At 46.2% G+C, this 13,142-nt stretch overlaps 1 protein-coding gene across 1 annotated transcript in view; it reads right to left on the reverse strand.

Annotated features, from left to right (window-relative positions):
* Nucleotides 1–11,854, reverse strand: part of LOC147660960 (plastin-3-like) — a gene marked incomplete at its 3' end in the record, with an annotated part of 143,628 nt that extends 131,774 nt beyond the window's left edge. Inside the window, exon 1 of the mRNA XM_086951408.1 lies at nt 11,760–11,854. Coding sequence (XP_086807534.1) covers nt 11,760–11,826 — 67 coding nt within the window. The remainder of the gene's footprint in view (nt 1–11,759) is intronic.
* Nucleotides 11,855–13,142: the final 1,288 nt, after the last annotated feature.

Below are 13,142 nucleotides of genomic sequence, written 5' to 3' on the forward strand. Positions count from 1 at the left end.
TTTGGAGAACCCAATCAGTGGGGTGATCCTCTTTCCAGATCACGTGACACATTGGTCCCTTATTACCAACGCCCCTTTCATGGCGGAGCTTAGCAAGGCAAGCCCAGTTTGTTCAGGCCCACAAGCGCCCAAAGGACTAACGGGGCCCCAACATAGTTTTCCAGGAACTAGCCATGAGGCTACTGGTATTTGGCTCTGGCACCCCTAAAATTGAAATCTGTCCAAACATTCACATCCAAAACTATCTACATATATAATAAAAAATAAAAATAAAAAAAAAAGGAGTCTGTACTTTTGTTTAGCACAGCGTAGCTCAGTTTCTGTTATCAGCAAAAAGTGGGAAGAAATGTTAAAGGGGAAGGCAAACTGGATTTAGAAGAGACTTTACTTGTGAAGCAAGGCGAATTATAAATTAAGTATAGGTCTGTGTTGAAAACGTACATGTTTGTAATAGTACTAGAAGAAATCAATGCCTACCCAAAGGCCAAGTTAAGAAGCATTGATAAACCCAATACATCTCACCTACCATACGAGAGCTATTGTGTTAGTTAATGTGTTTTTTAGCCATTATGTGCAGCAGGGCAGCTCCCATGCAGCCTGGTTAAAAGTGACTTAAAAAAAATAAACTGTGGCATGACAAAACATTTTTCCATTACTGGCAGGAGAGTGGGTGGGGTGGGAGGCAACATGGGGGAGGACATGTGTGGGTACAACATAGACAACGGAGGGAGGGTGAACAGGACAGAAGTGCAACACAGACAGAGGGGGGGTAGTGGGAGGGTCATTACAGACAACAGAAGGCCGGTGGCGGCATGCAACAAGAACAGAAGGTGGGAGGGTAGGTTGAGTGGTCAAGCAACACTAACAAAAGAAGGAGGGACAGTAGGTGGGGCAAGCAAAAACAAAGTAGATTAACTGGCTCCTCATTGTTTCCAGGGATTGGACAAATACATATGGGCCACCAAAGTGCAGCTAAAACGCAGCAAAAAACAATTTGTGCCACAATATTTCCACCTATGGTGCAGTTACATTTGCCATTCCATGCTGCAATATCCTCAGGACTCTGAATGAGACGCCTACACCAAGTTTTGTTAACTCTAATGAGTGGCCTACGAAGAATAAAAATGTGATAACCAGAGACCTGTACTAAGTTCGATTGCTGTACTATAGCTACATTACAATACTATCTATTAATCGTAAATGGCTTGTCCTACAGTATGCCTATAGGTTTAAACTATGCAAATAATATCTGCCTAAACTCTAACAATATGATAAAATATACTCTAGAAACAAACTACAGACCATCTCTGCATCACAAAATTAGGCAAGACTGTTGCCCAGACACTGGCTAAGACATTATTCCCAATCACAAAGGAAGAGTTTACAACTTCGAAACATTTTCTCAGCATGAGGCTCTAATAATACCCCACCACCTTCATTTAAACAGCATCATACGGCAATTCATGTTTATCCTTCCATCATAACTAATCTACAGATATACATGCTTCTCACCCATCTTATTATTCTTCCCTGGGTTGCAATGTGTCCATAGATCTTATCACCAACTAAATGCTCATCTTCTTATTGTAAGATCAGTCTCCAATTTTTCCTAACCAAATGCTCAACTGGGTCCTAAAAGAAAAACTGCATTTAACTGCACTGGCAAATGGATAACAGTGCTCTTGGTATAGTTAACCTAGTACCTTTGGTTACAACATTCATTAGTAAAATCCTACATTAGATCAAGGTGTGCAGGTCTTATACACAAAAGGAAAATAATCTCTCGCATACCATCCCAAACTTCAATCACTGGTCCATTACTAAATCCACAAACAGGCCTTCACGGTAATGACCATCTCCAATCAACAGGCCCTTCTGATCCAACTTTAGCTGAATGTTTTATGTGCCATGATGAGTGACACTTAATCACAATTACAAAAGAGCAGTTCTCAATAAAGGACTTGCCTCAGTGTAATCCAATAGACTAGAAGAAAATATTATGTTCCTCTTGTAACAATACTTCTGGTGGATAAAACCTCTTCCTGTAGATTCCTCAACTTATGAAGATCCTCCAGGCAGCAGAAAGGATCTGAAAAACGTTCCCTTAGCGAGAGATCTCCAGCATGGCTAGGTGGCAGCACCGAACTTCATATTCAGGTTTGCCAAGAATGTGATTACATCAGACAGTATAACACAATCTGCCATGATGGCATCAGTTTCTTGCATTTTTCCTGCATCTAACCAAGAGGAACCATGAGCGACAATCACGTAATTCTATGTCAGGGGCGAAGGCTTCTGATTAGGCTTATCTTTCTAGCTTTATTTTTCTCCAGCAGCCTTTCCAAAGGTTCCAAACATAAAAAAATCATTTCCCATGAACATAGGGAAAAATGAACATAGAAAGTGTCCGATCCTCATCATCCAATCATATTCCAGGACGTCTCATATCCTTCCCTGCAGGCGCTCTATCTTCCTCTTTCTTCGCTGCTCCAGCAGCATTCAGATGAGTGTCTTGTCTTTACCTTTTTATTCCGTTTCTAACATATCTATATTGTGCTGTGCTGCATTGTTGTTGCTAGCGGTAAGCGCGGCATAGTGTGAAGCCGATTTCAGAGTGTGTAGGCGGATTTTACCGCTCCTTCGCGGTCGCATTCTTTACCAAGCGGCTCTGCGCGCCGTGCGGCCTTCTGCTGCTAGGGGACCGCTCGTCCTCGGCTTGTTCTATTTTGCGGAGCCCCTGCCTGGAGCTTGAACACCCGTGTGGCAGGTAAGACGTCTTCAGCTTAGGGAAGGGACCGGCCCAGGCAGGATTAGTGCGTTTTTTCCCCTCAGAATAGAGAGGGTATTGGTCCCAGTGTTGTGCAGGTATCTCTCACGGGAGGCTGATAATCTAAGGGTTCTGCCCTGCCTTAATTCCCCTTGTGTCACATAAGATTACATACCTGCTATTACTTCACGATGGAGTACGAAGATTATTATGAAGAGGTGGAAGAGATCATGTACCTCCCGTTCGATGATCAATTCTGTCAGGAGATGGATTCCTCTATTTTGAAAGCGGAGACTAGGGTGGTTGAGCCCTTGGAGAAGAGAATAAATTCACTGCAGGCACAGTGCCAACCCCTCGCTCAGAGGGAAGATCAGTCTGAGCACACAACTCCCCTACCTCCAGGCCAACCTACCGCTACCACTACAGTCCAAACGAAAGCGTTCCGGGGATGCTGGGGTGGACTCGGAAGCCTTTGCACGACTAAAGAGGGCCTTTCTGGACGCTAAGAACGGTGAGCCCCTCAGTAAACTGGAGGAGAGTCAGGCGGGTCCCTCTGGGGCTTCTGATGATCCAGGTGAGTCTCCCCAGACATCGGACGGGGATGGTGATGGGGAACCAGACCGCTCGCGGCGCCCTTCTCAGGCAAGTCAATCCACTTCTACGGATCTGAGTGCGGCCATGCTCAATCCGGATGACCTGCTGCATCCACGCTCCTTCCAATGGGTTCAGGCCCCTAAGGTAGCGGCCTATATGTCGGCTAGGTTACGTAAGCCCCTAGATCAGGAGGTTCGTAGTTGCCTGCGGGCGGAGTGCCCATGCCCTACTTTGGAGGGCAAATGGCGGTTACTCCCAGGATAGACGCCAACATGTCTCCCTTCTTGACCAAGTTTGTGCGGGACCCGAAAAAAGGCATTGACCGCTCATGGCGAGCGTGTCAAGACATATTGTTAGACGCGGCGGGGCCTTTGGCGAAAATATTAGACATGGCTGAAGATGCCAAGGCCTCAGGTTCTTTGATTGATTGAACCGGACACTGTCGGGTTGGGCACAGAGGGCCATCATTTTTCTAGGCAATGCTAACGTGGCGTTCTCTACTGAGAGACGCCGGTCTATCCTGATCAAGATCGACCCAAAATTAGGGGAACTGGCCACCTCGGAGGCGGGCCACGTTGCGGAGGGGAATCTCTTTGGAGACCCCTTCGTAAATTAGCTTGGCAAGTTCGTGAATAAGGTTAATTCTCTGGACAAAGCCCAGTCGTCAATTATGATTCAGAAAAGGGGGTGGTGATGAACAGAGTGTCTGAATTAAGCAGACCACTCTTACCCAGTCCAAAGATCAGGGCTTTATCCATCACCGTTTTTTAGCTCACTGCACCATCCCAGCTCAGAACTTAGCTATATGCAAATTAGTCTGACCCTGGCCCAGTGCATCATGGGAACAGGGCAGACCAAACTACCAAGCCAATTCTTATACTTCTGAATCGTTTTTGGCCACTATAGGTGTGGCAGGGTATACTCAGACATGAGTCCCTTTCTCACTGCATCATCAGGATTCAAGCAAGCCGGGCCGAAGACGGCTGAAATGCCAGAAACATGTCCCCGGTAGCTTGTCTCCTTTCTGGTGAAGAATTGGCTTGGTAGTTTAGTCTGCCATGTTCCCATGATGCACTGGGCCAGGGACAGACTGATTTGCATATAGCCGGGTTCTGAGCTGGGATGGTGCAGTGAGATAAATAACGGTGATGGATCAAGCCCTGATCTTTGGACTGGGTAAGAGTGGTCTGCTTACTTCAGACACTGTTCATCACCACCCCCATTTCTGAATCAGTCGTCAATTAAGCGCATATTCACCCCCGTGTTTTTGGCGCAGCCAGTCGTGGCAGGGGGCGCTCGGCTGGCAGACCCTACAATAGAGCCTCCACCAAGCCCGTTGAATCCCACAGAGGACAATATCAGGACCCAGACAAATTCGGGAATTTCTACCAGACCAGAGGGTATCCCCGTCGACGAGGTGGCAGAGGTAGGGGAGATGGTGGATACAATAGTCAAAGAGGTAAGGATTCAAAGACCGACTGGGGTGAGGTTGGGGGGCAGACTGCAATATTTTCTTCGCAAATGGTCTTTGCTTACCTCCGATGCTTGGGTTTAACAAACCGTCTGTGGGTTTCAAATAGAGTACTCCGGCCTGCCCAAGCAACCCCGTGGGCGCAGCCCTATAGTTTTTACCAGGGATCAGAACGTGTTAATAGACAACGAAATTTCGGAACTGCTATGGACGGCAGCAATTACTCACTCTGCCCTAATTGACTTTATAGATTTTTAAATTCTGTTTTTTTACTGTAACACCCTGTCACATTGAATTCGATGAAATGAAATTAATTGTATTTTACTTAAAAATCATACAAACAAAGAGCATAAAAACATTATTTACAACTAAATCGAATAAAGATAATTTGACTGACTTGACGGACACTCGGCCCTACACCCTGGGGGGTTCCTCAGCAATATTTTCCTAGTGGAAATACAGGATTGGGGGGTGCTGCCTGGTGATAAACCTCAAGGAGTTCAATGGGTGGCTCATCTATCGCCATTTCAAGATGGAAGGCATTCACCTCCTGCGCGATCTTCTCCTGGAAGGAGACTGGATGGTCCGCCTGGACCCGAGGATGCTTATCTGACCATCCCGATATTCGCCCCACACAGGTGTTTCCTCCAGTTTCAATGGGACCCTCAAATTTTCGAATTCATCTCCCTGCCTTGCGTACTGTCCTCCGCTCCGTGGTGCTTCACCAAATTGATGAAGCCGGTGGTGAAGCAGCTTCGGTCGGAGGGTATTCGGTTGATAATCTATCTAGACGACATACTTCTCATGTGTCAGAGTCCATGCAGATTGATGACCCAGTTGCAGACGGCCATGTCCCTTTTGGAGTCGCTGGGGTTTGTCCTCAACGAAGCCAAATTCGATCTTCGTCCGGCACAGAGCATGCAGTTTATGGGTTTTCTGTTCAACTCTGGAGGCCAGCTTATCCCTGCCCTCATGGAAGTTGTCCAAGATGTGGTACGAGCTGAAGCGGACGCTCGCGAGGCCCACAATTCAGTTGCGTCACCTGGCCAGAGTGGTGGGCCTGCTATCGTCCTTGATTCAGGCGATATTCTCGGGGCCTTTGCACTACAAAGCCCTTCAACGTCTCAAGGTCTTCTACTTGAGGAAAGGGCTTACCTTTTCGCAGGTTGCTGCCCTCACAGACTAGGCTCGGACAGAACTGCAATAGTGGATCGATCACATGGAGGCTTGGAACAGCCATGCAATATTTGGCTCCGAGCCAGACCTGATCAAAGAATCCGCTGCCAGCATATCGGGTTGGGGCGCTCGCTGCGGCGATGTGTCTACAGGCGGAAGATGCTCTTCTTCAGAAAAGGCTCTTCATATCAATTGCCTGGAGCTGATGGCAGCCTCATTTACGGTGAAATGCTGGACGAAGGATGTGGTCCAGAGTTGCATTCTTCTCAAGATGGACACTGTGGCGGCGGTGTGTTACATAAACCATCTCGGGGGGGCCCGTTCTCAAGCGTTGTCCAATCTCGCGCGCGACCTCTGGGAATATTGTCTGTCCAACCAGATATCCCTGTCGGCAGAACACTTACCGGGAACGTCCAATCAGGTAGCGGATTGGTGCTCTCGCCACTGGAAAGATACCAGTTTGTGGCAACTTCACCCGAAAGTCTTCAGGGCGATTCAGAACCAGTGGGGTCTGTTCTCAGTGGATCTCTTTGCATTGCACCTGGAGGCGCAGCTGGAACGGTATTACAGTCGGCGTCCGGATGGGGGGGGGGGGGGTGTTTCGGGGGACTGGCAGTGGAGGCCTTTCTCCAGGATTGGAGCAAGGCGAGGGGGTATGCGTTCCCCCCCCTTTGCAATGATCATGCGGTTGTCAACGCAGGTGAGGAGGCTGCAGGCGGACCTGGTGGTAATTACCCCGATATGGAACTTTCCTGGGATTTTCCAATCCCTCTACCCCTCAGTCCCGATCTCCTCAGGGACCCTCAAGGGAATCCTCACCATCTTCTGGCCATGGGTAGCCTACGCCTGATGGCTTGGAGGGTTACAGGCAACGCTGGCAAGTCCCAGGCCTTTCGCAGGATTCGCCACATTACTCAAGAAGTCCTGGGCAGACAGCACCAATAAGAGGTATAGACCAGCCTGGTCCCGCTGGGTCCGTTGGTGTCTGCGATGACAAGTGGATCAGTTGGGGGCGGACGTTGTCCACGTCCTTATTTTTTAGCCTCGCTGGCTAGTGACTGCTTAGCCTATCGGTCGATTAATACCTTTCGTTCTGCCATTTCGGCAGGACATGTGCCAGTTGATAATCACCCGATTGGGGAGCATCCCTTGGTTCGTAAATTGTTGAGGGGCATCAGGCTGTCGGTACCTCCCGAGCCTCGCTACTCGGTTCTATGGGATGTGAATAAGGTCCTGAATCGGTTTCGTTCGTGGCCTTCTAACAAGTATTTGTCCAGGAAGCAAATGTCGGCAAAACTCGATGTTGTTATGTCTGAATTCTTGCCGGAGAGTTTCGGATGCGAGCGGAGGATCTCACCGGTCTGGTTTTTACCCGGGAGGGGGTGACTTTTCCCATTTCTAGACGTACTAAGTGCAATTCTCGTTTAGTCTCCTACCCAGCTTTTCTGGACGTCCCGAAGTTGTGTGTCCGAGCACTTAAGGCCCATGAGGTTGCGACAGTAGATGTGCGCTCACAGGGTGTCAAGAAATTGTTCATTGCGCTCACGAAACCACATGTGGCGGTTTCCTCTCCTACTATTGCTAGATGGATCCGTTGGGTCATGCAGGAGGCTGGTATAGATACTTCCCATTTTGGTGCTCATTCAGTGACAGGTGCAATGGCGTCCAAGGCCTTTAGTCTGGGAGCACGGCTCGAGGACATTCTCAATGAAGCAGACTGGTCCTCAGATTCAACCTTCAAGAGGTTTTACTTTAAGCCAGTGGTCTCCCTGGGCTCTTTGGTGGTGGATAAGCTTTAAACTAGCCTAATCAGAAGCCTCCGCCCCTGACATAGAATGCAAAATTTCCTAGCCAGCGTGCAGGAAAGTTTCAATTCTATTAAGGAGGTGGAGGCGAGGATTAGCCCACCGGATGTTCATGCCAACCCTCCCAGAATTCTTCGTTGGTACGGTGAGTAATCTCTTTATGTTATACATTTAGATCATGAGCTGTTATGATAGTTTCCTCTGACCAGTTGACAAGTGACTTACTGGGAAAAGTCATAGCAGCCAAGGTGTTAACAATGTCCCATAATAATTTGAAAGAGGCAATCCAAAGGTTTCCCACCTCTAGGTCTGGAAAAGATGTCGTCCAGAGATTTTCGGGCAATTGGAAATCACCGTCAATCTCCTCCAAGATTAAATGATACCAAAGTGATATCTCCTTTTTGGCTGGAGTTTTGTTGAAAAGTTGAGATTCTAACCAATTACCACAACCTAGTTGGAATTTCAACTTGTCATTGACCTGTGCGCGAGCCCAGCTAGCTATTTGTATATATTTGAATCTAGAAAGGTTAGGGCCGACTCTAGCGCTCAAGAATTTCCATGGGATTAATACTCAATCAAGGAACAAGTCGCCTCAGACATCCAAGCAGGCCTCTCTTAAGGGCAGAGCAAGACTATCCATGAGCCAACTCGGGCTCCCTGGTGAATCCCACAAAGGGGCCTTGCTTGAAAAGTAAGGCATCTTTGTAGTGGTATTAACCCTGGCCCATGTTCTAGCCAAGCCCTGTAAAACCTTCAATTTTATTTTCTTAAAAAATGTGGGATTTCCAAACTAAAAAAGAAACCCTTCGTCTGCTAAACATACCCCGCTGAGCACGGCACTAAACATACAACCAATCCCGAAGATAGTAGGTACTTTTAGTAACATTCGGGAGGGATTACGTTGAAATGCCCATGCATATAATTGAAGATCCAGGGCTGCTAACCCTCCTTTTCTCTACGACGTCTTAACTTTTTCTAACTTATTCTCGATGTGTGCTGGGCCCAAATAAATGAATTAATGTCTCTCTGTAAATTAACAAACAATGAAGGTTCAAAATAAAGAGGGATAGTATTAAACAAAAAAGTGATCTTTGGCAAGACTGTCATCTATAGGAGGTTTATCCTTCCCAAGATGGACAATGGCAACGATGCCCAAGATCTCATAAGTTGCCGGCACTCCTTCGCGATAATAGAAAAATTAGTCTAGACAATTGTATTAATGTCCTGGACATTTTCTAACCCAAAGTATCACATTCTTAAACTGGGTCGAACCCCGACTGGTAAGTGCTTGTGGTTCCAGGTCATGATCTCCGTTTTAGAGGCATTTACCTCATTTCCGGAGATTTCGCCAAAATTCTGAGCCAGATTGATGACGGCAGGAGGGCAGAACTAAGTTCTGAAGAAAAGATCAGGATATCATCCGCGCACAGAGCCACCCTCTTATCCCAACCCCTGTACATGAAAGGTTTGATGTTAATATCGTCCTTCAACCGCTGCGCGAAGGGCTCGATATACAGGTCAAACAGTAGAGGGGAAAGAGGGCAGCCCTGCCGTGTTCCTCGTGAGATGTTAAAAGGGTCAGTCAATTATCCATTCAGCAGAAGAGAGGCTGAAGGGTTCTGATAGAGTAGTCTCACTGCTCGGCGGAAACCCACTCCAATATTAAACTTAGCCAAGACCCCCGACAGGTAGGACCAATTCGCCCTGTCGAAGGCCTTGGTGGCGTAGAGTGTGAGAACAGCCACAGGTAAACAGGCATAAGATGCAATATCAATAGCACCTATAAGGTCATGAGTCAACTCGAAGAGTTGTCGACCCTTGACAAAGCCTCTCTGGTCCTGATGTAAAATACAACCTGCGACTGAACCCCAACCTATTAGCCAAGATGGAAGCTTGTAGTCGGTATTTAGAATAGAAATTGGTTGATATGACCCGCAAGACGATGCTGGTTTGCCCGGCTTTAAAATTAAGGTTATTGAAGCATTATCCCAGGATTTTGGTGGTGACATCCTTGCTGAAAAATCTGATTGAATAATATAGTTAGAAAAGGCACAACCACCTGTTCAAGAGCCCTATAAATCTCAGCAGGAAGACCATCCGGGCCCGCCGCCTTCCCGGACCTACAACTCTGAATGGCTTTTTTGACCTCTTCCTAGGTGATAATTTTTTTTTCCCCCGGTTGGTCTGAAGATTACGCTGCTTTTGGTTTTCCCCTGTACCTCTGCTGGCATACCCAGACCTGTCAGATTTCGTCTAGGTCGTGGGTAATCCTGTGCAGCAAAACATCACCCTTAAGGTCTCTGTGTGTGGGTCTAGGAGAGTTTGACCTCACTAAATGGTAGGCTGTTCAAAATCATGCCTTCCAAACCAGATCTGAGGTAGTGTGTCACTCTCTATTGATTATAACAACGTGACCAGGGTAGAAAATTAGGACCAAAAAAAAGAAAAAAAAATCTTTACAAACACCACTCCGCTTTGGTGACACATATGAGGGATTCCCGTCCATGCCAGTGTTTTCACTGCTGCAACCTGCTTTTCCAGTACACTGGCCTCATTGCTTTCCATTATATCCCCACCCTGCTCAGTACCCTTAACTAAAGCCTTTGTTGAACCCAGTTGTGGTTTTTTTACAGACTGACCTACTTTGAGCAAAACAGGAACATAGCTACATACAAATTTGAGCACAAGTACTCCAAATTCTCTTTTTTCTGAATGTTTCTGTTTCCTGAAGCGTCCTTTCCAAGTCCAATCTTACCTTCTCCTTTTCTAACCTCCACAGCATCCATGGGAAGTCACCCTGCCCGCCCACCTCTCTAGTCTGGTAAATTATAACCCTATTTTCTTACTATATTGCTTAACAATGACATAAGGTACCCAAGACAGTTGTGGCATATTGTATTGTTTCCTAACGGAATACATCCTATAATCACCTCTTTTCGGGCTGGACAGTAGCACACTACACATTCCCTAGACAGCCAACTTCAGCATTACTGATTATTGGTATTTTCTATTTTTCCGTGTTGTTGTTTCTCCCAATCTTGCACAATCCAGTTTGGTTATCTATGTATTTCAGTTAAGGCTGCACCAACTCAAAGGATGGATGTTGCATAAGTGAACCACCATCATACAAGCTGCTAACAGGAGAAGGCCGTCTAATGGCTACTCTGGCTTGGCAGGGAGTTGCTCTCTCCGTGAGGAGGGTATATTTCAATTTTAGCTCTCCTTTAATGGGTGGTGACTGGGTTACCTGTTGAGGCAGTCCATCCAATTTAAGAAATGTCACCATTAGCCATAGCACTCGGTACCAGGGAGTGTCTTCTCTTAGTGCAGAAAAGTTGCCAAGAGCTTGGAGAGCTAGGAAGCACCATTTAGGCTTCCAAACAACGGTGGAGTAATTCCTATAGTTAAATAAAGACACAGGTATATGGGGAAAGGTTGTGAAGTGTTTGATAATCTTACAGTAGGGTCTCCTACGGTCTCAGTCCAAGTGGCTAGTATTCTCTTGTTTGGGATCCTACTTGCCGAGGTCACCGTTGTGCACTCGACAGAAGCACAACAAATCCCTTTTCTTGATAAAGGGTCAATGGAAGATAGCAAGTAAGGCGCCATGCTACACTAAGGAGGCACACAAGATCATGAATCCGAGCATTTTAAACAGTTGGGCAAACTAAATGCATCATTTATATTTAAATAAACAGCAGCAGTGAAAGGACTTGTAACATTCAAATGATTACACACCACTTACACTATTCTTGTAAAACTCCCAAGCACACGGGTTCAGAAACAAAAGAATTTCAACTGAATACAACAACATTCCATCACTTTAAATCTACATAAATACTCTGCAGAATCCTGTTATTTACTTGTAAATAGTTGACGTTACTATTAGATGGAAGCAGGAAAACGAGGTTTCCATCCATGAAGGAGAAATGACTACGGTACTTACCAACTTTTGAAAAAGCCTCTCTCAGATCTTCCAGCTCATCTTTGTTGATATGGGTAGTGGCAGCCATTTTCAAACTTTAAAAATACCTGGAAAAACGATAGTAAAATATATTTACATTTTTTTAAAAAGACAATCGAACTTATAAGATACTTAAGAAAAACTTGCAATTTTTATTTCTGTTAAATGTAAACCCCGGCTATACCACAGCAGATATGCGGTTTGTATATGGCATCAATAACAAGACATTGTGAATCATCAGTTTCAAGCCTCAATTACTCAGTGCTGTGACATCAAAGTAGCTAAACCCCGAGCTCCACCAGAAAACCGATGCACCGACTACTCCGGGTCTCCGCTAACACGGTGAACCTGAGGGAACAGCAGGTGGTCTCCTGTGCATCAAACTGCTGCCTTCCCTGTCCCGGTCAGTCACGGATGTCTACAGACTGCCTCTGTCCGTATGGCCTGTCCCTGTCAATCAGCAGAGAACCATCATCACCGGCTCTTCCTCTTACAATGAGTGGATAGTCCTGATTTGGGTAGCAGTGGAAGGAAAGGAGGACAGGAGGAATGATGCTGGAGGCAAAGTATTTTTGTGTTGGCAGACGGTGAGCGGAGGGTGCTGCTGAGTGATGACCGGTAGGCTGGCGGAATTGAGCGAGAGATCCCATTATCAGCAGGACGCCAGATTTTTGGGCATTGCATGGCGGGGAGGGTTCTCCTGGGAGGTAAGGTGGCAATGGGCAGAGCACCAGGTACTCATTTTAATTGGGGATGAGAGGAAAGGACTTGCCCGAGGGTGGTGAGGTGAATGGTAGAAAGCCAGCACTTTTAAGTGAAAACTGAAGCCATAATGTGCATGGTTCCTCATAATTCCTCCACCCCATACACAACACAAATGTTTTCCAGATTGGGGTTCCAAGTGACATCACAAATGGGACACCAGTTTCTCTCTGCTACTTATTTAATGTCACTCAAATTTCCTTTGTGGAAAAAAACTCCCCTATTGACAAGGCCACCTCTATCATTGAACAGGTTGGAAACATAACTGGCTTTCAGAAGACTCGTCAATGCGAAGTAAGAACTATCTTATTCGCAAAAGTAAACAGTTAATCAGAGGGCAGTTTTCACTTGGTAGCGCATACCTTTAATCCAATATTTAAAAATTAAAAAAAAACAAGCGATGCCAAAGACATTTGGTCTGGCATTGCCTGCCAGACGTTTGCCATCATAAATGACCATTTTGTTTCGACATGCTGTATTCAAAACTTTATTTTGAGGGAGATGCTAGGCAATAATAAATCATTGGGTAAAAACAAAAATATATTTTAGTTTCTGAAAGCACATGCTACAGAAATCTCGTACACTAACGGAAACCACTTTGCC

The sequence above is a fragment of the Lissotriton vulgaris genome, unplaced genomic scaffold, assembly GCF_964263255.1.
Source record: "Lissotriton vulgaris unplaced genomic scaffold, aLisVul1.2 SCAFFOLD_3114, whole genome shotgun sequence".
Taxonomy (NCBI): Eukaryota; Metazoa; Chordata; class Amphibia; order Caudata; family Salamandridae; genus Lissotriton; species Lissotriton vulgaris.